The 26,697-nt window shown below is 39.5% G+C and overlaps 1 protein-coding gene across 1 annotated transcript; it reads right to left on the reverse strand.

The window, feature by feature from the left end:
• Positions 1-225: 225 nt before the first annotated feature.
• LOC125145675 (NACHT, LRR and PYD domains-containing protein 3-like) lies at positions 226-25,667 on the reverse strand. Its single transcript, XM_047819457.1, has 11 exons — positions 25,614-25,667; positions 16,168-16,284; positions 15,686-15,734; positions 15,193-15,397; positions 13,187-14,963; positions 9,931-10,104; positions 9,526-9,702; positions 8,454-8,630; positions 8,035-8,211; positions 5,833-6,006; positions 226-1,239 (listed from the first exon to the last, which is right to left on the reverse strand). Exons 1-11 carry the CDS (start codon positions 25,664-25,666, stop codon positions 1,185-1,187), a joined length of 3,135 nt encoding a protein of 1,044 aa, XP_047675413.1. The 5' UTR covers position 25,667; the 3' UTR covers positions 226-1,184.
• Positions 25,668-26,697: the final 1,030 nt, after the last annotated feature.

The raw sequence follows: 26,697 nt of genomic DNA on the forward strand, positions 1-26,697 counted from the left end.
GTGTGTGTGTGTGTGTGTGTGTGTGTGTGTGTGTGTTTGTGTGTGTGTACCTCAGTATCTCCAGTGTACAGTGTGGATCCTTCAGTCCATCATAGAGCAGCTTCACTCCTGAATCCTGCAGTTCATTGTTACTCAGGTTTAGTTCTCTCAGACTGGAGGAGTTTGAGCTGAGAACTGAGGACAGAACTCTACAGCTTTCCTCTGTCAGATAACAGTCACACAGACTGGAAGAGAAATGATGAAATATCAGAACATTGATCTCAAACACACAAACACAGCCATAATCCAGCTAAAGTTGAAGATGTAACAGAAATGTCAGTGTGTTTGTGTCACACACACACAAATCAGAGGACAGAACACAACAGAACTGACTATTACAACCCACCGATACTGAGACCATCATCTGAAACATTTGTAGAACTTATTCATTTTGTAACATTATTGATGATCTGAATCCATTGTGAGTTTGCCATAATAAATCAGATAATACAATAAAACAGCCTGTCGTGTCGGAACTTAGAGCCCGCCTCTGAAGACTGTTTTAATTAGACTTAACTGATAACTTTATAATTACTACAAACAAAACACTGAAAAAACTCCTCAGACCTGGATGAGAATGAGCAAACTTCTTTATTGTGGTCAATCAGCCAACAATTCTCTAAGAGAAATTGCCAAGTTGAAAGTAACAAATGAAAAACCCAAAACGAGCATGTTATGCAATCAAAAACAAAACTCTCAAGACTTTATTGCAAAGTAAAGTTTTTACACACACCCCCGCCTTGTGTTGTGTTCCATAAATATTATTGTAATAATTCTCATTAACAACAACAAGGTTGTCCACACTGGACATCATGTCGTGACAGTTGTGACAGAGTTTCACATGTAAAAATGTTTTCAGATGATCTCTTGTCTACAGTACAGTGGCATGTTAACATCTCACAATGAACAATGTGTATAGGTTTTAATCAGTTACATCAGTTTAATCAGACATTTGTTTTAGTAAAATAATCATTTGATCAATTAAGGTTGGTATAATGGATAGACTGATGGTCCAATGAGTTTACTGTTTAGAATATAAAGAGAGAGCGAGGGAAGCACAAGTGTTAAAGTTTTTATAGGAGATTTTCTCATACATTGATTCCCTTACACTAGAGATTAATGTGAACCTCATTAACACCATTAATTCAGGCTGTTGAGAGTTCCATGTAGATTACATCGATATAGGACAGAGTCCTTGCTCTAACACACACACACAGAGAGAGAGAGAGAGAGAGAGAGAGAGAGAGAGAGAGAGAGAGAGAGAGAGAGAGAGAGAGAAAGAGACAATAAATGAATAAAACTGTAAAAATTAATACACATGTAGATTTACATAAGAGTTGCACCAAAAAAATATTTTCTTAAAAAGTAAAAAAAAGGAACATTTTACAACTTGAGCAAGGAGAGCATCTTTATGAATGTTTTTAATTAATTTGTGCTAAACATTTTTAATCTCAAATGTTACTTTGTCGATAATCTCCATAAAAGATTCTAAAGAATAAAACATCTGTATAATGTCATTAAAAGCAGAACAGATCAACAAAATGTGTTTTAGAGTACGAGGAGTTCTACATGACTGTCTAATCTTATTTCCTCAAGGTTTTGTAGTTTAACAGATTTATCTTTACACAGATTAACAGCAACTTTGTGGAGGACTGTATGTTATTATGGGATGTAGTTAATGGCTTCATAAGGCTAATAAATTCCTCAAATTCAGTCATAAACTTTAACAAATGTGATTTTTTTCCAGCAAGGAGGAGTTCAACCTCTGTCTGATGTCTTACATGGACAAGCTGTTTAAGGAGGCAGAAGAAAAAACCCTTTGTTATCTGAGCTATCAGGATCAAGAGGACATGACTAAAAGAGTTGTGGAGGAGAAAAGATCATCACTTCTTAATAAAGATCTGTGACTAGCTGAAAAGAAAGTGTAATCCTTCAAATCTCAGTAACACCTCAGAGAAACCTGGTCACACACACGATCTGGGCTCATAACAGAGGATATAACAGAAAACACACAAAAAACAGCAATAACTTTCACCCAAACTGTGTATTATACAACAAACCACTAAAGAGATACAATAAACCCAACAGCACCAGTCTTTCTGTAAATGAGACCGTGCTTTTAAACAATACCCGTATATAAGGTGAGTGGATCAACATAACTGAGGAAGCTGCTGTTTCTCACTATACAACACACACACACACACACACACACACACACACACACACACACACACACACACACACACACTAAAGACAAATCAGAACATGAAAAACACAAACAACAACAGAAATGTAAACTAAATAATAACCCCAGACTGGACTGTGACCAATATGGACCACTCAAGAAGGTTCCAGTCCAACAGTGTAAACTAACCAATAAATAGATAGATAGATAGATAAACCTGTGGAATAAAACTACATACAGTGAAATATAGTACAATAGAACGACCAAAATAAACTAGCTACCTTAACAGTAGCATCCAAGGTTTAGCTGAGAGCTGCTTACTAATGTTATGAGTACTGTACTGAGTGACCCAAATCATAATGTACATGGAGCTGGGCATTAAAAAAGTTCAATAAAAAGTCAGTTTACTGTAGTGTTTATAAAGAGCTGATCAGTTCTCCACTCTATAGTTACCCCAGCTAGCAGGTCCAGTAAAGCCCAGTCGGCCCAGTGTGCTAGAACCAGTCCAGGCCTATATTAAACATTTACAGATGAGTGTATCAAGCATTCTTATTGTAGCAGGCCAAAGCTTGGCATTAACCTATAGCCAGCCTGAACTAACAAATGTTATGAATAAAAGAAAAAAGAAAAGTTAATTCACTGCACTATGATGTATGAGACCTGGCTAATTTAAAGTTCAGTATGGACCAAGTTTTGAAAAAAGCTGCAGCTCCACATACAAAGTATTGTTAGCTGAGCGGTCCATGGTTAGCTTGGTGGTCGTGTCGGAACTTAGAGCTCGCCTCCAAGTGGACACATTGCAGGGTGATCTCCACACTTAGACTTTTGGTTAATGAAGACTGTTTTAATTAGACTTAACTGATAACTTTATAATTACTACAAACAAAACACTGAAAAAACTCCTCAGACCTGGATGAGAATGAGCAAACTTCTTTATTGTGGTCAATCAGCCAACAATTCTCTAAGAGAAATTGCCAAGTTGAAAGTAACAAATGAAAAACCCAAAACGAGCATGTTATGCAATCAAAAACAAAACTCTCAAGACTTTAATGCAAAGTAAAGTTTTTAAACACACCCCCAAACCACACACACACACACACACACACACACACACGCCCACACACACGCACACACACACGCACGCACAAACACGCATGCGCAGGGCTGCCTCCTTCATCTGGTCAGAAGAATTTGACACACACACACACACACCCGCAACCCTCAGAAAATCTCCTCAATATATACCTTGGCTCTCCTAAGCGCCTCCTCTTTGGTTCACAGTATTTCTTAGAGTCCCACGGTGATGTTGCACCTGGTGACCTTCCTCGTTCCTTATTTACCGGCATCACCTCCTATGTTTTCTAAATACACTAACAACCTGTTCCCTAATTTCCCCTTATTTCCCAGCACCTTTTACCCATATGCCCATTTATGGATTTTCCTCCCCTTAGATCCCAGGACCTGGGTCTGGAAACCATGGTCTTCTTCATTCTACATAACAATTTTGTATTTGTTATTACAAATGTGCTCAAAAGAGCCTTACTTCCTGGTCAAAGCCAGTCTTTTATGACAGACGTCCTGAGCATTAATCCTTTTTCACAGCTACAATGAGTAAGTTTCCTCATTTTCTTAGTATTGTATATGATTTCTACTGATTATATAATTGATTGATTATATGTTAGCTTTATGAGTTTGAATTATGATAAAAGTTCTTGATTATATCGGTTATGTTGTATTACTGTTTTTGCTAAGCCTTTGCTGTTATAATGTTGCTTTGTATATAATGTTACTGTCTATGTTGACTCCTTAAGCTTACTAAACCTACAGTATGAGCTGAACATTGTTATGATCTCAGTCTGTCACGTTCCAGACTGGGCTTGCACGCACATGCATATTTTAAGCCTTAGTTTCTCTATTTCCACTAAAGGTCAGGTTCCCCTTAGACCCTCAATCTCAGATTCAGCAGGTCTGTCCAGCTGGTCGCCTGCTTCAGCTGTCTCACCCTACTGCCTTCATGAGGCCTGTTTCAGCTGAACTCTTGACTTTCACTTCCTCACACATTATTGATCAGAGAGCTCAGACTGGCTAGACCTGACAGCACTGAGTCTGGTTACTTTTACTAAGTTTATGTTTACAATAAACATCTTTTCTTGTTTACATCTGGCCTACATATGTCTTATGACACCAATTGTAAAATATTGCAAGGCTTAATACTTTACTTTGGTTATGGTATTGTAAGGAATAATACTTTAATTATTTCTACTCAGATTTTTCACAACAGCCGATGCTCTGCTCTGATGTCAAGTTCAGAAATCTTTCCACATCCTTGGAAGAGTTAAAGGTGCAAAAGGGGTCACTGTCTGTGATTCAGTGTGGCAGGACAGAGTAAGAACATATTATACCTTTATCTTGTACTGTGGACATGGGCTGGGAGAAGACCAAGCATCACTTCACCATGTAGTTACTGTATCGGGGTGAAACAGACTGCTCTTTCTCACTCAAAAAAAATCTTTACTTGTCATTTGTGTGCATACATTGGACTTTCCTCAGAAAGAAATGACTTTCTCACATAAACAGTCATTTAAAGAAGAATGAAACTGTCCATTGCGTGTTTTCTGTTTGTGATTTCCAGTCAAATGTATATCGAACTTTTAAATCACATAAAAACACAACCAACATTCGCTAAGTTACCTTAATCTTGGTGTAGTAACCATCTCTGAACAATTACAGGAGCCTGAAGATGTTGACATTGGTGAAGTCAGTAATAATTTAGTACATGATGACTGCAGTGAAATGGCTGAAGACTTGCCTGATTTGTTTGTTCAGAATTTAGGTACAATGTTATTAAAACTAGAACATACTGTACATGAACCTTCTTCAGCTATTGATGATGTTTTTAGGTGAACTGCATTACTATGTAAAGTCTGTCAGTTCCTCTCACAGCATGTGTTTAAGGAACATAATATCAATGTTGATGAATCTATGAATAAAATCACAACTATCATCATTACAGCTACACTGCATTCAGCCATAGGCAGAGGGGGTCCTTTATGTTGCCCATAAGTACAAGCAGCTTTACCAGGACAAGTTTAGTGTTGTGGAATATTGAATAAAGTCTTGATGAAAAACAGACCAGCACATTTCAGTATGTTCCAATATTAAAATATCTGCAGCAGGTCTTTGCTAAGACAGACATTGTTGACAAAGTTTTTTTACCCATGAAATGATAACATTAACTTAAATCTGGATTTTGTCTTTTATTTCTCATGCAGAACTCATAATGTACACATTCGGTCATTGTTGCTGAAGTTTAATTTTATTATTTTTTCACAATGTGTGTGTGTGTGTGTGTGTGTGTGTACGTGTGTGTGTGCGTGTTTGTGAATGTGTATGTGTGTATATGTGTGTGTGTGCGTTTGTTTCTGTGTGTGTGCGTGTTTGTGAATGTGTATGTGTGTATATATCTGTGTGTGTATGTGTGCGTGTGTATGTGTGTGTATGTGTGTGTGTTTGTTTCTGTGTGTGTGTGTGTGTGTGCGTATGTGTGTGTGTTTGTGTGTGTGTGTGTGTTTGTTTCTCTCTGTGTGTGTGTGTGTGTGTGTGTGTACCTCAGTTTCTCCAGTGTACAGTGTGGATCCTTCAGTCCATCAGAGAGCAGCTTCACTCCTGAATCCTGCAGTTTATTGTCACTCAGGTCCAGTTCTCTCAGACTGGAGGAGTTTGAGCTGAGAACTGAGGACAGAACTCTACAGCTTTCCTCTGTCAGATTACACCAACACAGACTAGAAATGAAATGATGAAGTGTTTGATTTATTTGTCTGATAGTGAATTGAGGTGTTTCCATCAGTGAGAAAAAAAAGTGTGGACCTGAACACAAAGTCCAGGATAAAAATATAACATGAACATCTGTATAAAGTTGGACTGCTCTTGGACAGATCCATGTGTCTTAGCTCATATGAGACTGAGATGTGTTTAACTTTCTGAAACAGGATAATGTGCTGAAACAAACTTCCATGTGCTGACTCATATTTCTGTTCACTGAAGTCCCTCCTGTGTAAAACACGTGACTGCTTCAGCTGCTTTTCACTGACTGCAGTAGAGTGTGTGTGTGTGTGTGTGTGTGTGTGTGTGTGTGTGTGTGTGTGTGTGTGTGTGTGTGGTTGGACCTGTTGAAGGAATTCACCTCTTACTGAAGGAGAGCGGTACTGATTCTGTACAAACTGGGACATGTGGTTCAGTCGGAACTGAAGGATATGATGGAACGAGACAGATCATTCATTCAGTTCAGATGTGAGTCTTCAACAAGAGGAGAAGGGGGCGGAGTCATGCTATGGAGAGACTGTAGCACTTTGGAGAAGTTTTATATCTGTGTATCTGTACATTCATCTACAATAGAAATGAGCAGCTCTAGTTGTGGACTGAGTTGGAGCTTTGGGGGAAAACAGCATCATATTGTAATGTGTCTGTCTGTGTTTTCCCCTTGTTTCTGTCTGCCGTCTCTCCCTGATGTTAATTGTTGACCCCGCCCACCTATCTGTTACCATGGACACTAATTACATTCATTCTCTTCCCCAGGTGTTTTGTCTTAGTCCTTGTCTGTCTCTGTTTTGTGATTGGTTCTCGTTCTCCATATATACTCTGTCTGTTCACTTCAATGTTGTTGGTCGCTTTTGGTGTTGGTGTGTGCATGTCCATGTTCCCGTTTCCTGTTTGTTCCGCGTTGCCTGCCTGTTTGTTTGTGTCTTGTTTAGTAAAAACCTTTAAAACTGCATTTGGATCCTCACTCGCCTGTGTCTCACCGTGTCACATCGTGACAGAACGACCAACCTCCAATGGATCCAGCAGAACTCCTGTTTTGCCTACGTCAGGAGGACGCCCCAGTTGAGGAGTACACGGAGGTATTCTTGGACCTGTGCAGCGAGGTCAATTTCGATGAGAAGGCGCTCAAAGACATTTTTAAGCACGGACTAAGGGAGATCCTGCGGTATTTGATGCCGTCTACCAGAGAAATAAAGACATTCTCGGAGTTCGTCAACTTGGCGTTGCTCCTGGACGGGTCCACGCTGAGCGTGAACACTGTAGAGACGGAAGCCGGCCGTAAGTATTTTTTGGGGGGGGGGGGCAGCAAGCATCGGGATCCGTGGGCCACAGAGTGGAATCAGCCACGGACGCCCGAATGCTCCACAGTGCCTCCGCCCAGACCAGTCCCGTGCACATCCGTGATTGAGCCAGTTCCCATGGCTACCGTACCGGCGAGCTCGGCTGAGGTCCGTGCTAACCGGCTGGTCTCCAAACTGGCGGATACCCCGATGAGGTCGGCTCGGGCGGCCGGCATCCCTAAGCCGCCAGCTGGACCAGCCGGGTTGCCGGAACCAGCCGGGTCGCCGGAACCGACCGGGTCGACGGAACCTGCCGGGTCGATGGAACCTGCCGGACCGACCGGACCGACCGGATCGACGGAACCGATCGGGTCGAAGGAACCTGCAGAACCGTCCGGGTCGACGGAACCGACCGGGTCGACGGAACCTGCCGAACCGACCAGGTCGATGGAACCTGCCGAACCTGCCGAGCCGACCGGGTCGACGGAACCGACCGGGTCGATGGAACCTGCCGTACCGACGTACCGTGCCGTGTGCGTGTGTGTGCGTGTGTGTGCGTGTGTGTGCGTGTGTGTGCGCGTGTGTGCACCTGTGTGTGCGCCTGTGTGTGTGCGCGCGTGTGCGCGCGTGTGCGTGCGTGTGCGTGCGTGTGCGTGCGTGTGCGTGCGTGTGCGTGCGTGTGCGTGCGTGCGTGTGTGTGTGAGTGTGTACCTTAGTGTCTCCAGTTTACAGTGTGGATCCTTCAGTAGATCAGAGAGCAGCTTCACTCCTGATTCTCCTGGTTTATTATTGTTCAGATTCAGTTCTCTCAAGTGTGATGATGAGTTTGACCTCAGAGCTGAAGCCAGAGCAGCACAACCTTCATCTGTAATACTGCAGTTAAACATCCTGCAAGAAAGAAAACCTACTCACACTTAACACACTCAGTTTTAGTATTGAAAACATGAACTACATAAAATCTTTATATACAGTACATTTACTCTCCATCTCACACACACAACAATGACAATATATCAGACCACTACAATTACAGTTACCACAGAGGAGAACTGGATGTTGTAGTGTTTATTAAAACTGTGTATGTGTGTGTGTGTGTGTGTGTGTGTGTGTGTGTGTGTGTGTGTGTGTACCTCAGTATCTCCAGTGTACAGTGTGGATCCTTCAGTCCATCATAGAGCAGCTTCACTCCTGAATCCTGCAGCAGTTTATTGTCACTCAGGTTCAGTTCCCTCAGACTGGAGGAGTTTGAGCTGAGAACTGAGGACAGAACTCTACAGCTTTCCTCTGTCAGATTACAGTCACACAGACTGGAAGAGAAATGATGAAGTGTTCGATTTATTTGTCTGATAGTGAATTGAGGTGTTTCCATCAGTGAGAAATAAAGTGTGGACCTGAAGACAAGGTTCTAATATCAGGATAAAAATGTGTGTGTGTGAAGGAACAATGTCATTGGTTGGACCTGTTGAAGGAATTCACCTCTTACTGAACGAGAGCGGTACTGACTCTGTACAAACTGGGACATGTGGTTCAGTCTGAACTGAAGGATATGATGGAACGAGACAGATCATATATTCAGTTCAGATGTGAGTCTTCAACAAGAGGAGAAGGGGCGGAGTCATGCTATGGAGAGACTGTAGCACTTTGGAGAAGTTTTATATCTGTGTATCTGTACATTCATCTACAATAGAAATGAGCAGCTCTAGTTGTGGACTGAGTTGGAGTTTTGGGGGAAAACAGCATCATATAATACCATTTTTGTACAAGTCCAAGTTTATCAGAGCTTTTTATTTCTTAATCATCTTCTTAATGTTCTATTTTCTGTCTGATTGTTCATGTCTAATAACTTTTACATTTAGCTTTAATATTTTACTGCTGTTAGTTAAGGCATTTTAATTTTTATCATATTATATAAATATTCTATTGTAAAGCATGTTTGAATTTTGTGTTTACAGGTGTATGCGCGTGTGTGTGTGCCTGTGTGTGCCTGCGTGTGTGTGAGTGTTTGTGTGCCTGTGTGTGTGTACCTGTGTGTGTGCGCGCATATGTGTGTGTGTGTGTGCGTGTGTGTGCCTGTGTGTGTGTGCCTGTGTGTGTGTATGTGTGTGTGCTTGTGTGTGCCTCTGCGTGTGTGTGTGTGTGTGCATATGTGTGTGTGCCTATGCCTGTGTGTGTGTGTGTGTGTGTGTGTGTGTGTGTGTATACCTCAGTGTCTCCAGTTTACAGTGTGGATCCTTCAGTAGATCAGAGAGCAGCTTCACTCCTGATTCTCCTGGTTTATTACAGTACAGATTCAGTTCCCTCAGGTGTGATGAGGAGTTTGACCTCAGAGCTAAAGCCAGAGCAGCACAACCTTCATCTGTAATACTGCAGTCCCACATCCTGCAAGAAAGAAAACCTTCTCACACTTAACACACTCAGTTTTAGTATTGAAAACATGAACTACACAAAATCTTTATATACAGTACATTTACTCTCCATCTCACACACACAACAATGACAATATATCAGACCACTACAATTACAGTTACCACTGAGGAGAACTGGATGTTTTAGTGTTTATTAAATCTGTGTGTGTGTGTGTGTGTGTGTGTGTGTGTGTGTGTGTACCTCAGTATCTCCAGTGTACAGTGTGGATTCTTCAGTCCATCAGAGAGCAGCTTCACTCCTGAATCCTGCAGTTTATTGTGACTCAGGTCCAGTTCTCTCAGACTGGAGGAGTTTGAGCTGAGAACTGAGGACAGAACTCTACAGCTTTCCTCTGTCAGATTACAGAGACCCAGCCTGGAAGAGAAATGATGAAGTGTTTGATTTATAGTAAAATGAGGAGTTTCCATCAGTGAGAAATAAAGTGTCCACCTGAACACAATGAGCTGGGATACAGGTTAGAAATCTGGGTGTAATAGTCGACTCTGACCTCAGCTTTGTTCCTCACATCAATAATATCTCTAAAGTCACATTTTATCATTTGAGGAACACTGAAAGAATTTGTCCATTTTAATGTAAAGAAGAAACAGAAAAACTTTTTCTACATTCAATCATTCCAAGTAGATTAGATTAATGTAACGCACTTTTATGTATTTCACATAAAACCCTTTATACATTACAGTTAGTAACCAAATCAGTCCTATTGTACAGGAACTGTACTGGTTACCTGTGACATCCACAATCATTTTAATATCAGCTCAAATATTTATTTATCATCAACAAATGCTGACTTCCTTAAGGTGAATTTTAATAAGAAGACGCTTCAGTCAAACTGCTTTTAGTGTCGCTGCTCCCAGGATTTGGATCTCACTCTCAGTGTTTATCCATCTGTCACCTTCACTAAATACATTTACAAAGCAGCTTAAGCACTGAGTGTGCGTGTGTGTGTGTGTGTGTGTGTGTGTGTGTGTGTGTGTGTGTGTGTGTGTGTGTGTGTGTGTGTGTGTGTGTGTATACCTCAGTATCTCCATTGTACAGTGTGGATCCTTCAGCCCATCAGAGAGCAGCTTCACTCCTGAATCCTGCAGTTTATTGACACTCAGGTCCAGTTCTCTCAGACTGGAGGAGTTTGAGCTGAGAACTGAGGACAGAACTCTACAGCTTTCCTCTGTCAGATTACAGTCACCCATACTGGAAGATAAATGATGAAATATCAGAACACTGATCTCAAACACATAAACACAGCCATAATCCAACTAAAGTTGAAGATGTAACAGAAATGTCAGTGTGTTTGCGTCACACACACATATCAGAGGACAGAACACCACATCAGGACATTTACAGGAGCAGGGACGTCTTTCTGCACTGCACAATCTCTCAGCTACAATTTATTATAAGACCATTAGGTCATGTACATAACACACACATGTGAGAGCGAGCAGCCTACAAACACTACACTCTGATCTGTGTTCAAGTTTCTACACCCAACACTGCAGGTACAGTGCATTTTATTACAGAACATAAAGAATTATACAGCTGTACACTACCAGGTAATAACATGACAATACTAGTTGTACTTTACACTCAGTTATATGTTGGATTTCACAGAGACACTAAAACAGTTGGTGTGTGTTGTTCTCTGTGCTCGTACACGTACAAATCTGTCACCTCCAGACCTCTGATTTTACACACACACTGGTTCAGGTGTTTGGTGTGGACCTGAATACAGGTGGAGTGTTCACATACGTCCAAACACATCCAAACTAAAGAGAAAGTATAGATGCGTAAAAATCTCTCATCGATCATAAACAATGTAAATAAAGGATATTAGAAAGAACATTGTACTGTTTACTACAGATGTCACTGTTACTATTTCAACACAACTTAGTGAACCCTTCTTTCTCCACAGAGTAAATGGGATCATGTCTTTCATGCCTCTACAACTGAAAAATGAACGAGGGGTTTTCTTCTCAAATCTGAGCTCCTTCCCTGTTTACAGAGTGACGTCACATCAGCACGACTGCACACAGCATCAGAAATAAACAAAGTCAAACTTCTTACCTTTAAATGAGTCACACTGTATATACACAAGTATTAGCTTTAGATGGATCAACATACAGACATTCGTTTGTTCAATCTAAAACACTGACTATACACATAGCAGGAAATCTAACCCACCTTGTAGGTACAAATCTAACACAACACTACTGTGTGTTACACTAAAGGATTTGTGTAGGTGGGCTTCAGGGGGCTATAAGTGACATGGTAGAATGTAGTGTACCAATGTGTAATATTTTATCAGTACATAATGATGAACAGAGAACAAAACCAGTCTGTTATTAATGTTGTACAACAAAAATATAGATTCACTACAGCTGCTTATAAATACAAACACAGTCCACAGCTTAATGTCTCCAAAATCCACAGAAAGGTTCGAAAGAACGAAACCTGACGTCTCTTCAACAGTAACGGTGATAAACCTGACCGACCGTCACGTGCAACCGTCTTTGTGTTCACCGTCTGTTTTTACCACATCCACCATCTTCTGATGCAGTGAACCAGACAAAAAACTCTATAATTCAACCACAACAGATTAACAACAATCACGACCCAAGAACAAGAATGTGATCATTAACAGTTTGGTGTCTTTGTCGAACTCCAAGTAGAACAAAACAGGACATTTTAATAACAGCGGTCACGACACTACACTCACCTGTGACACATTATTCATCCTCTCTCTTTTTACCTGCTTGTATACTTGATAAGCAAAGAACAAAGAACCCCATCAAAATAAAAGTCTTCATATAAAAAGTCACATTTAAACTCCATCCTCTACAAACAAGTCAGTGTTAGAGAAAGAAAATCTTCATCACACATCTGAGTTCGCTGCCTAGCTTGTTTCTAACATAATAAGAAGATAAAGCTGAACATTTTCCCACTTCGTCTGTCCAATGTGTCGAGGTCCAAAATGATTGATGTTTTATTGACCACGAGCTCAGTCCTTGGTAAAGTTTAGCAGTAGTGCAGACTGAAGGAGACTTTTGTTTTTCCTTCGTATTGGGTTAAAGTTTTAAAAAACATTTATGTTTTATTTTTATTAGAAAGAACAATTGAGTAAAAAAGCCATGACAGAGTGAATCTCCCCACAACACTGTGTCACACACAACAAAAGATGAGGAACTTCAACATAAAGAGATACTTGAAGGAAATTAGAGTGTTTTAATATTTACTCTTTATATTTTATATCCATATTGATCCCATTTCGTCTGATGTTTTTCTGATCTGTGAGAGTTTTGTTAAATGTCACTTTCAAAAAAAAAAAAAAAGTCTTTCACTGGTGTTTAGTTCAGAAATGTGCAAACAATCCAAACAGTGCAGTTCAGTGTTACATTAAAATAATAAACCATGCAGTAATACAGTTATAAATAAAAATACTCACACAGCTTTTCTGGAGGCTTTGATGACTGGCAGCAGCCTCAGAAGACATTCATCTGATGGATCATATTTACTCAAATTAAACACATCCAGCTCCTGTTCTGAGGTCAGTAACACAAACACCAGAGCTGACCACTGAGCAGGAGAGAGTCTGGTTCCTCTGAGACGACTGTCACCTCCTCTGTTCAGGTAAGTTTGTACTTCCTGCACTAGAGAATGATCATTCAGTTCATTCAGACAGTGAAACAGATTGATGGATTTCTCTGGAGATGGATTCTCCCTGATCTTCTCCTTGATGTACTCTACTGTTTCCTGTTTGCTGTGAGATCTGCTTCCTGTCTGTGGCATTAAGTCTCGTAAAAGAGTCTGATTGGTCTCCAGTGAGAGACCCAGAAGGAAGCGGAGGAACAGGTCAAGGTGTCCATTCTCACTCTGTAAGGCCTTGTCCACTGCACTCCTGAGGAGATCAGACATGTTTGGGTTTCTGAAGAAATTAAAATGACCAGTGCTTTGTCCCACAAGCACATTTGTATTTCGGTAAATAAAGCAGAAAAATACATAAAAAGCAGCCAGAAACTCCTGAACACTCAGATGTACAAAGCTGAACACCTTCCCCAGGTGAAGCCCAAACTCCTCTCTGAAGATCTGGGTACACACTCCTGAGTACACTGACACTTCTCTGACATCAATGCCACACTCTCTCAGGTCTTCCTCATAGAAGATCAGGTTTCCTTTCTCCAGCTGGAGGAAAGCCAGTTTTCCCAGTGCCATGATACTCTCTCTGGTCTGCTGAGGATCAGGGTCACATTTCTGATGGTACTTTTGGTCCTTGTGTTTGATCTGAAAGATCAGGAAGTGTGTGTACATTTGAGTCAGAGTCTTGGGGATCTCTCCACCCTCTGCTCCACCCAACATTCTCTCTAGAACAGTGGCTGAGATCCAGCAGAAGACTGGGATGTGGCACATGATGTAGAGGCTTCTTGAAGACTTCAGGTGAGTGATGATTTTATTAACCAGGCTCTGATCACTGATCCTCTTCCTGAAGTACTCCACTTTCTGAGGATCACTGAAGCCTCGTACCTCTGTTACCTGGTCTACACACTCAGGAGGGATCTGATTGGCTGCTCCTGGTCTTGTGGTTATCCAGAGGAGAGCAGAGGGAAGCAGATTCCCCTTGATGAGGTTCGTCAGCAGCACATCCACTGAGGCTGACTCTGTCACATCACACAATATCTCATTCTTCTGGAAATTTAGAGGAAGTCGACACTCATCCAGACCATCAAAGATCAACACCACTTTGTAGGAGTCACAGTCTATTGTTTCTAGTTTTCTTATTTCTGGGAAAAAGTGATGAAGAAGATTCATCAGACTGAGATTTTGCTGCTTCATCAGATTCAGCTCTCTAAAGGGAAGTGGGAACATGAAGGTGACGTCCTGATTTACTTCTCCTTCAGCCCAGTCCAGAATGAACTTCTGCACAGAGACTGTTTTTCCAATTCCAGCAACTCCTTTAGTCAGCACAGTTCTGATGGACTTGCCTTTAAAGATCTCATTACATTTGATGGGTTTCTCCTGTGTTGCTGGTCTCCTGGATGCTGTCTCAATCTGTCTCACCTCATGTTCATTATTGATGTCTCCACTCCAACCCTCTGTGATGTAGAGCTCAGTGTAGATCTCATTCAGAAGTGCTGAGCTTCCATGCTGTGAGATTCCTTCATTAATTATTTTAAACTTCTCTCTCAGATTGGACTTCAACTTTGTCTGATACACAAAGGCGAGTTCTAATAAACAAAGTAATAACTAGTTTAATAATAAATAGTTATAATGCAAAATCGTACAAACGCTGCTATTAATTCCCGACTGATGTACTAAATATTATTGAAGGTGGACCATGAACAGATACAACATGATATTAAAATTAAATTTAAAACTAAAAGTGTTCGTATCTAAAACTATTTCCTCTCTCTAAAGTGAAGTTGATGGAATAAAGTCATGACTCAGAGCTCTTACTGTTGTGCAGTGTGTTAGCGAGATCTGTGTGGTTCATGTTCTTCAGGACATGCAGTGTGATCTTCAGCGCTCCGTCTCTGACACTGTGCAGATCCTCCTCATCCTCCACCTCCCTCTCAGTGCATGCTGGGTAATCTGGACTCAGGAGCTTCCTAAACCGCTTCAGCTCATTCTTTATCAGAGTGATGACTTTGTGTTCCAGCTCCTGGTTAGAAACACACAGGAACAGATCTAAATATTATCATGTTACAGTGAGAGAGACTTTTATTTTATCACAAGAAGAAAGGTCTATTTTTATTATTACACTTAAAACTCATACAACTGATTACCCATAATGTTGCTGCACATCAAGACATTACAAGGGATCACAACACACATTACACACTTTAAAAACAACACACACATTACACACTTTAAAAACAACACACACATTACACACTTTAACAACAACACACACATTACACACTTCAAAAACAACACACAACACACACACCTTGAATATAGAGTCCAGCTGTTTTGTGCTGATGTTTGATTTTTGTGGTCTGTGAACAAACAAAACCCTTCATGTAATATGGACTATATGTATTCATAGCTGCACAAATCACACACTAATAAATACAGACACAGATATTTAACACTATCCTCTTAACACAATACACTGATTTCATGATTTCCTAACTGACACCAACATGTTTAGAAACAAATGTTTAAATAAATGAATAAAACATTTATATTGTCATTAATGTCCCAGGTGTAAATGTTCTTCTGTAGCACCACAGACCCTCCAGCTCAGGGACTGCAGACTGAACTGAACTCTTAAAGCACTTTTCCTCACTGCCAGTCCGAGAGCTGCAGCACTGCACAGTTTAGTGTTTTACTGCTTCAACACCTGATAAAGCTCATGAAGGGCTTCATAATGAGACGAGTGAGTTTGATCAGGTGGAACACTGCTGTAAAACACCTCACTATACTGACCTCACATCAGTAGAACTGTCTCCATCTCTGAAGCGTATTGGCTGTTCCATTGACCAGTCACTCTTCATGGACACACAGCTGGGTTCTGGCAAGTCTGATCTCTTTCCCTCCATCATTCTAGAATTACAACAGAAATATCAGCAATAATTAATACCCTGCTTTCTCAGCACTGTTAAATAATGTGTTCACCATTAAACACCAATAATTCCATCTTTTTAAATTCAGATCCAGTCTGTACACTTATTCAAACAGGAGACAGGCCTCATAAGTCAGGAATTACACTGATATCAGGAGTCCCAATCACAACTAACTGACTCAGCTGGGTCTTAAAGACTGTAGAGTTCACTGACTCAAAGCTATGCTGCTCTCATGCAGGGGCGGTTCTAGCCCTTTTTTAGGGTGGCTTCAGCCCCCCTGTGTGTGATTTCAGCCACCCTAAAACTAAAAGTATAATATTTACTTTCATAAATAAACAATTAAAATGACGTTAAAATGCAGGACGTGTCGTCGATGGGAAAGAAAATTATTTATCAGTTTGATCCAAGAGCGATTTTTTTTACTTTGCTTTTACTCGCGTGCGTTGTAGACTTTCAAAAGTGCGTCTTCAGCTGTCTGCTTTATTAGAATGCACAGTCAGAGCTGGAGGCGTTTATCTATAACGTTAATCGGCGGAAAACCGCAAAGACAGCAAGCAGTGAAATGTCACTATTCTTATTACCAGAGTTGTAGCATAAACGAAATATTAATGCAAACAATCCATTCAACACTAAATAATAACATTTATTGATTTGGTCTTTGTCTTGTGAATATTAGTTTATTATTGACTGCATTCACTGGACACACTGTTCGAACTGATTTGATTCAAGACTGGCATCATTACATCATGCATAAAATTTTTATATATATAAATCTCTTCTTGTTTTAAATTCTCACTGAGGGATAAAACCCCTAAAGATGAAATCCTAGAACCGCCCCTGATCTTATGCTCCACATTACACAGTCCTTTTTACTCTTCTCTCGGTGAATGATTTGTCTAAACTAGGGATGCCGTATCGACGCCGTATCGACGCCGATCCAAGCATTTTGAGTGGATCGGGTATCAGTGGTGCGTGACCGATCCAAATCCGATACCCGTGGTCATGGGCGTCGAAACCATTATGTGGGTGGGACAGGACTAACCCACTTTTTAAGACCAATAATATTGGACCCACCCATTTTTACCATCTCTATTCAGCGCATATGTCTTTTTTTTATTACTTTTATTATTTAGCGCCACCAGTCGAATCCATTCTGCATGAGGAATGCCCTAATACATTAAACTCCATTCCGCGTTTTACCTACAGCATTGACCACGCTCCTGCTTCCTGAAATCTATGGACATCATAAAAGTGCGTCAAAACCGCCGCCATCTTTGCACGGTGCTCCTTTACCTCACATGCGCGATACCAGATTTCTGTGCTGCGTTTGGTTGTTCAAACGATAGAAATCTAAAACCCAGACGAATCTGGAGAGAGGCGGAGGGCGACAGCTGGATTGTGACTGGAGCGCTGATGGTAGGAAGTAGCGTAGTATCCGGAAGCGATCCGGAAATGGAGGAAGAATTGGCTGATGAGGATAGTGGAGGTAATGAATGGAAATTGATAGAAACTCGGAAAAGAAAGAAAAATTGGGGACAAATCTCAGAAACGGAAAGTGAAAAGGGAAATCGCCAGACAAGAAGGAGGAAAGAGGAGTATAAAGTTTTGCTGAAGTTTGCTACCGAGTCCGTAAATGTCATAAACCCATTGAAATTAACAAAAGCACTTAAAGAAAAATTAGGAACAGTTGAAAGTATAAAGACATTGAGGGATGGCAAACTGATTTTGTTCTGTACAGATGATAGACAACAAAAAATGGCCCTGGGACTAAAATCACTCCTTGGACACAAAGTAGTATGCTCAATCCCAGAAGAGAAGACTTGGGTTAGAGGTGTAATAACAGGGATCCCAACTGATGTTTCAGCTGAGAAAATCTTAAGAAATATATCTGGGGCAACAGTAAAGGATGTCAGGCGGCTCAAGTGCCTTAGAAATAATGAGAAGACTGACAGCCTCTCAGTAATGTTGAACTTTGATGAGAACAAACTGCCTGAGAGAGTATATTTAGGCTTTATGAGCTACAATGTCAGGCCATATGTTCCCCCGCCGCTAAGATGTTACAAATGCCAAAAATTTGGCCACGTAGCGGCAGTTTGTAAAGGAAAACAGAGATGTGCACGGTGCGGAGGTGAGCATGAATATGGTAAATGTGGGCAAGGTATTAAACCAAAATGCTGTAATTGTGGAGGAGAGCACAGTGCAGGATACGGAGGTTGTTCAGTAAGGAAGAATGCAGTGAAAATACAAAATATCAGAGTGGCAGAAGGAATATCATATGCTGAGGCTATAAAGAAAGTAAAACAAGCACCCAAAGTAATTGAAACAAGGACAACAGTACCACAACAAAAGGCAGTGGTGAAAGAGCAAAGTAAAGAGAGTGAAGTGATTGTTGATAAAGTCTCATTCGTAGCATTCATAGCAGAAGTGGTGAATTGTTCCGCCCAAACTGAAAGCAGGACAGAGAGAATTCAAATCATTATTAGAGCGGCAGAAAAGTACTTGGAGTTAGAAGAAGTAACAGTAGATATGATAAATGAAAAGCTTAAGTCACAAACAGTAATCAGTCCGACAGAAAACAGTCAAACATGTGGTGGTACATAATGGTGTTAACAATAATGCAATGGAATGCAAGAAGTTTAATTGCCAATGGTCAAGAATTCAAAAAATTTATTGCAAATCAAGAAAATAGTCCAGACATTATATGTGTTCAAGAAACGTGGCTGAAACCTCAATTACATTTTTTAATTCACGGTTACATTTCAATCAGAAAAGATAGAAACGAAGGAAATGGTGGTGGGGTAGCAACATTTATTAAACAAGATATTGGGTATAGAAAAGTTGAGGTAAATGGGGAGCAAGAGGTTGTAGTGGTGGAAATATGGGAAGGTGTATATAGTATTAGAATAATTAACTTTTACAATCCACGTGACAGGTTAAGCAAGGATAAGCTAGAAAATATTGGAGGAAAAGGAAGTAATAAAGTGGTGTGGTGTGGTGATTTTAATGCCCACAACACGTTATGGGGGAGTACAAACACAGATAGTAATGGACTGATTGTAGAAGACATGCTCGATTGGGGAGGATTAGTGTGCATCAATGATGGTGGCTATACAAGAGTTGATTTGTCACAAGGAAAATACTCAATATTAGACTTAACTCTAGTCTCTGAATGTTTAGCAAGAAAATGTGATTGGAAAGTATTGAATCACAGTACAGTTGGGAGTGATCATTTCCCTATCAACAGTATGATCGGTTTAGATGTAGCACAAATTGTGACGGAAAGAATGCCGAGGTGGAAATTTAAATCAGCCGACTGGGACAAATTTAAAGAGGTGTGCAGTAACAGAATGTCAGAAATTAGTAAGTCTATGGACGATGTAGAGGACTTCAATTTTAAGATATGTGAAGTTCTTCAAAGTACCTCTATAGAGGTAATAGGTAAGAAGAAGGCTGGTATCAGGAAGAAAGCCGTCCCATGGTGGAATGAGGAGTGTAGTGAGGCAATTAGGAAAAGGAATAAAGCGTTTAAGAAAGTTAGAAAATCATTCAATTATAATGAATTTATTCAGTATAAAAAAACACAGGCCATAGTGAGAAGAGTAATACGGACATCTAAGAGAAATTATTGGAGGGAATTTTGCAGCAATATTGGGGAAGATATTGAAATAAATGAAGTTTGGAGTATGATAAGGAAAATGGGAGGAAAACAAAGAAATAGCAGCATTCCTGTTTTAGTATATAAAGATAAACTAGTCATATCAGACAGCGAAAAAGCAGAGGTTCTAGCAGAAACATTTACTAAAGTGCACAATAGTTCAAATCTGTCAGATGAAATGAGGAGGCATAGGGAACATATCCTGAATAAGTACCCTCAACTCAAAAGTTTACTCTATATGAGCTGAAGAAAGCACTTGCAGGAGTCAAACAAACTTCACCAGGAAGAGATGATATCTGTTATGAAATGGTAAAACATCTGTCAGAGTCATCATTAAATATAATCTTAAGTCTTTTTAATAAGGTGTGGGAGTCAGGGAAGTTACCGGCTGACTGGAAGCATGGTGTTATAGTACCAATAGCAAAGCCAGGCAAAGAGCATACTCAACCAAATAATTACAGGCCCATTGCATTAACCTCAAACCTTTGCAAACTAATGGAACGTATGGTAATGAGCAGATTGGTGTATATCATCGAGAAGAATAACATTTTTTCACCATATCAAAGTGGTTTTCGGAAAGGGCGAAACACTATGGACTCTGTGCTGTGTTTGGAAGCTGAAATAAGAAAGGCACAAGTAAACAAAGAAGTGTTAATAGGAGTATTCTTTGATGTTGAAAAAGCTTACGACATGATGTGGAAGGAGGGACTATTAATAAAATTAGAAAAAATGAAAATACAAGGTAGAATGTATAATTGGATCAAGAACTTCCTGTTTGGAAGAACTATACAAGTTAGGGTGGGGTCTGAATTGTCTCAGATATATCAAATAGAGAATGGAACACCTCAAGGAAGTGTTAGCAGTCCCATTCTGTTTAATCTAATGATTAATGATATCTTTAATCAGATAGACACGGGGATAGGAAGATCTCTGTATGCAGATGACGGCGCACTGTGGAAAAGGGGCCGCAATGTGGGGCATGTGGAAAAGTGTATGCAGAATGCTGTTAAGAAAGTAGAAAATTGGGCTAATGAATGGGGTTTCCGTTTCTCTGTAGCAAAAACTCAGGTGATCTGTTTTACAAAAAGGAATATCAATCCAATAATGAATATTAAAATGTATGACCAGCAATTGGAGCAGGTGTCAGTAATTAGATTTCTGGGAATGTGGATGGACTCAAAATTGAATTTTAGAGCTCATATTCAGAAAATGATAGACAAAGGTAAAAAGGCGATAAATGTAATGAGGTGCTTATCAGGAGTTGAATGGGGGGCATGTCGTCAGTCTCTTAAAATGATTTACTGTGCACTGATAAGAGCAGCTATTGACTATGGCAGTATGGTGTATAGTTCTGCATCTAAAACTCACCTGTTAAAGATTGAGGCAATCCAATCACAAGCTATGCGAATATGTTGTGGAGCAATAAGAACGTCTCCAATAACAGCAGTACAAGTAGAGATGGGTGAAATGCCTCTGGAAATCCGAAGGCTCAAATTAAAGATGAGATATTGGATCACTGTAAAGGGACACTTGGATAGTCATCCAGTTAAAAATGTTTTAAAGAATTGCTGGGAATATGAGTATAAAAGACTATCAAGCTTTGGATGGACTGCAAATGAGGAAGCACAGAATATGGGAATTAGTGCCATCAATATTGCTCCTTCTGTAGCAACTTCAGCAATTCCTCCTTGGCTTTTCCCTTTGCCAGTAGTCGACACTAAGCTATACAAAGACAAACATAAAGAAAGAAATATGTTGACAAATATAGCAGTGCAACAATACATCGAACAGTCATATTTCAGCATATTACAAATATACACAGATGGCTCCAAAGATCCTGAATCTGGAAGAACAGCATCAGCAGTATATATTCCCCAATTCAAAGTCAAAATATACAAACGCATTTCAGACCATGTATCGGTTTTTACTGCAGAGATAACAGCAATATTTCTAGCACTCCAGTGGATAGAAGAAGTACAGCCAACAAAAACAGTCATTTGTACAGATTCCCTTTCAGTTTTGAATAGCTTGCTAAGTGGAACATCAACAGCCAGACAAGATATGATCATTGAAGTGATGCAGAGTCTATTTAGAATAAGACAGTATGGAATTATGGTAATATTCCTGTGGATACCATCACATATGGGTGTGGAAGGAAATGAGGAGGTAGACCATCTGGCTAAACAGGCCTTAAAGCATGCAGAAATTGACATTAAAGTGTCAATGAGTAAAACAGAGGTAAAAGGGATAATTGCAAAAGAAACAAGAAAGAAATGGCAGAAGGAGTGGGATAGTGGAACAAAAGGTAGACACTTTCATCATGTTCAAGAGAACGTAGGGCTAGAAAGAAGAAAGTTTGGCAACAGGAAAGAAGATGTTTTAATGTCAAGACTGCGTCTCGGACATTGTGCATTAAATCAGGGTCTATATAAAATGGGTAAACATGAAAATGGAAATTGTGATAAGTGTGGTCAAGCAGAAACAGTAGAGCATGTACTTATAGAGTGTGATGCATATGCAGGAGCAAGAAATAAATTAATTCAAGCACTACGATCGTTTGGTATAAATGATTTCTCCCTTCGGGTTCTATTAGGAAACGAATCAAAACAGTTTAGGATATTCCAGGAATTAGTTGTTTTCTTAAAACAAACAAAACTGATCAATAGAATTTAACATACAGTTGTATTAATAATTTTTATTTTTATTTTATTTATGTATTTATTCATTTATTTATTTATTTATTTATTTATTTATTTATCTATCTTCCAAACCATTATGCGCTCCACACTCCAGTCCAGTAGGTGGCGGTAAATGCACCTAAAGTTGGTTTGCCATCCGCCAATAAAAATCAGAAGAAGAAGAAGAAGAAGAAGTGAGAATGTGTTTTATGGTATTGAATGTTAGGAAATTATATTTCTTGTTCCTTTGGTATGTTTTAGTCTTTGGTTAGACCGCAGCTAATCCATGCTAGTTACCCGTTAGTTTTTGACAGTTAGGAAAACCGACAATGTTTGTAGATTCCGAAGCTCTTAATAAGGACATTAAAAATTGACCCATGCTTTTTTTTGCTTAAAGGTGAAAAGACCCAACTTTATGTGTTCTGTAAGATTCCCTTATCTGTCAAACATATTTTATTAGTTTGTCCTGGACTTAACATAAGCAGAATGCTCTTTTATCAAGTTACTTCACTTAAAGACATATTTAATGGCATTATGTCTGAAAAGGCTTTGGATTTTTCTATCTTGCGTTAATAAAAAAAAATTTATAATATGACTTGCTGTTTAGATTTTTGTTTTTTATTGTATTTATAAGACATTTGTGTTTTTGGTACCGTTAAAGTGATTCGCTTGGTTGAGCACTGCATCCGACAGGCCTCTTAACATCAACTCAGGAGCCCATCAGTGCCCAGTGTCTCTATTAAACAGTCGTGAAAGCAGAAGTAGGCTCTGAGGACATACTTCATCTTCGTGATCATGTTGTTGAGACTCAAGATGGCATAGACAACAACCATCACTTTAGCTTAATGTCACTGGTTGTCTGTCCCTTTCATTTTACATTTACATTTAAAGCATTTAGCAGACACTCTTATCCAGAGTGACTTACATTTTTCAGTTTATAAACCTGAGCAATTGAGGGTTAAGGGCCTTGCTCAGGGGCCCTGCAGTGGCAACTTGGTGGACCTGGGACTCAAACCATTGACCTTCTGATCAGTAGTCGAACACCTTAACCACTGAGCTAAAACATCCCACTTCATAAATCACCATGTCGCAAAGATTCATACTCTGCAACTGCAGAGCAAAAGTGTCAGGAAGAAACTCTGTAAGGTCGTGTTGTTGCAGGGACACTGAACACTTTTTTTTTTAAATAGTTAACTCACCTGACAGTCCTGGAAGGATGTCACCAGTTAGGTTGGCAGTTCAGCCCCAAAGTCAAACTTTTTGGCTTTTTTTTTGGTTTATGTGACTTTACTTATTTAATGTTGTAAAAATATTGTATAAGGAGTCTTATTGTATACAGTCTTTGGCACCTCAACTATCTAACTTTCACATTATGTTCTTCTCAAATTTGTGATTTGCTTCCACCTGCAAATTGCTTTGTCTATCATATTTAATAAACCAATACAATTTAAATGTTTAAATGAACATGTATAGTCACACCATTGTAGCAGTGGCGCATGCAGTAGGCTATAAGGTAAGTAGTGATTGTTCATATGAAGTTTACTCAAGTGGAAGAATGTAAGTAATAAACTTACACCTACAAGCACTATGCATTAAATTGTGAAAAAGTAGATTATCTTAATATCAATACCTTAAATTATCTCTGGACTTAGTGATAAATACATGTCTGACCTTTGGAACGAACGCATTCATGACGATTTATGGTGATTTTATTTCTTTGCCTACATTGACGCTGATGCATTAAAAGGAGGGGGTCCCTTGTACCAAGATGGCAGCTCAGTTGACGCATTCATCCCAATGTACTGCCCTATACAAGGCGACATCTAGTGTATATTTTATGGTCGTAACCATTATATGTGGGTGGGACAGGACACACCCACTTTTTAATTACTTCCGACAACCATGCCCATGGTGGTTGATTAATGAACAGCAAACATCATAGACTATTGCTTAAACGTATAAGAAAAATTATATATTAAATTACATTAATGAAAATAAATCTAATAAATTTTATGGGAAATATGTTGCACAACTGCCTGTGACAGACAGGCAAGTTTAGCAGGCACCCTTTCCATTTAAAATATTGGCCTTTCTTCAGAAAACAATTTAATTTAATAATTGCAGTATATTTGGTTTAGATTGCTATACCATTAACTGTTAAAAATACGGTTTACTACTTGTGAGAATAATTGTAGAAAATACTTTTCTGATAATTTTGCAGACTTTCTGTACAAAGCACAATGTTCTTACACACACTCAAATACACACACATACACACACACACACACATACTCTCTCTCTCTCTCTCTCTCTCTCTCTCTCTCTCTCTCTCTCTCTCTCTCTCTCTCTCATATACACAGACACCTTGACCTTAGCATAACCTCCTCCCCTTAGCACATCTGCTATGAAAGAAGTTATGAAAAACTGCAGCTGGGAGGTTTCCTGCTTCATGATAACAGTCAAGGTATCTTCTGCAGGTACTAGCATTAAGCTCCACACACACACACATTATGTCCTTCCTTTTTTTGTACTACTATATATATTCATATTTGACAAAATAAAGTTTGGACTTCTCTTTGAAACACTGACTGGCGTTCCCAAGGCCTTGTGGAGAACAGAAACCGAGCAGAGGGAGAGGAGCTCAGAAATCCTGCCCATGCGGCAGATGAGAGAAATAATTCCTTCCACTACTGCATTAATACTTTTTTAAGGTTTCTTGTGTTTTCATTTTTTATCCAGTAATAATGGGAATTTTTGTATTTCTTTGACAGAAACAAATAAAAGAACACATCGGAAGTGGTATCGGTACATCCCTAGTCTAAACTGTTCTTAGATCAAATCAGTGATATATTCACTGCTATTAAACACCTTAAAGCAAAGTTGAGTTCCTGTGTTAACTAGTGAGTGTTTAGAGATACAGATGTGTTCCCATGAGACGGTGAGTATTTATTGCTGGTGAATGTAAAAGTAAGTCACCTCTCGTCTTTCTTTAAGTCCTGTTTCCCAGACACACTCATGTTGGAGGTCATGTCTCCTTCTCCAGATTACAGCAGGACACACGTTTACTTCACTCCAACATCGGTGTGTTAAATTAAACCCTGAATCAGAACAGAGGTCACTTACAGGAAATAGTCACGCTATCAAGTTATAAAACAACCTGTGTACATTAAAGCTTCAGTACAAACCCACAAAACTCTTCTGTATCTAGTGTCACTTCAGTGTGTTTATATATTAGAGCTTTAGATACTCACTGTGTTTTTACTCCTCAAATCTTTTACTTCTCACTCCACACAAAATGGAGCTGCTGACTTTCACTTTCATTACAGTTTATACTGCAGAGGGAGGAAGTGCAGTGACGCGCGCACGCACACACACACACACACACACACACACACACACACACACACACACACACACACACACACACACACGGTAAAACACGGAATGGAGTTTAATTTATTAGAACATTCCTTAAGCACAATGGATTCGACTGTCGGCGCTCTGAAAAGTAACAAAAAAAGACATATGCTCTGAATAGAGACGGTAAAAGTGGGTGGGTCCAATATTATTGCTCATATAATGTTTCCGACTACAAATATTACAACAAATTGTTTTCATTTATCCAGAATTTGTAACATTTCCTCTTTTATTATTTGTCTCTGATGACGTTTTGGTTGTCCTACAGCATCCTGTCTATTTTCAGTTACACTTTCTTTAGTATTGCTTTGCATTTCTAATTGTTCATTTTGCTTTGCATTTTCCAGATCATTTGTCTAACTCTCATTGATTTTTATTTCTCTCTGAGGCACTTTTAGCAAATGTCTTGTGTTTGTCCTCATTATTTTCCCATGCTCTGTTTGTTGTATACTGTATGTGTATTTTAATGAATGACACGAGACATGTGCTTTTGAGCAGTGTGCTTCTTTTACTGTGTCCGTAACTGTACGTACAATCAATAGAACATCAGTCAAATCAAATACAGAGTGTGTCGAACCAAATCCACCACATCCCCCCTTTTTTAGCCAAACTTAAGATATGTAACTTACATTTAAAATGATCC

Source organism: Tachysurus fulvidraco, chromosome 10, assembly GCF_022655615.1.
Source record: "Tachysurus fulvidraco isolate hzauxx_2018 chromosome 10, HZAU_PFXX_2.0, whole genome shotgun sequence".
Lineage (NCBI taxonomy): Eukaryota > Metazoa > Chordata > Actinopteri > Siluriformes > Bagridae > Tachysurus > Tachysurus fulvidraco.

Excerpts from the sequence above, each read along its gene's own strand:
- LOC125145675 (XM_047819457.1), bottom strand. The coding sequence starts at position 25,666 with ATGACCTCCAACATGAGTGTGTCTGGGAAACAGGACTTAAAGAAAGAC. Across the intron at positions 15,735-16,167 it reads GACAGTTCTACTGATGTGAG|ACCACAAAAATCAAACATCA; the intron begins GTCAGTATAGTG and ends GTTTGTTCACAG. Across the intron at positions 1,240-5,832 it reads TGTACACTGGAGAAACTGAG|AGCAAGGACTCTGTCCTATA; the intron begins GTACACACACAC and ends TGTGTGTGTTAG.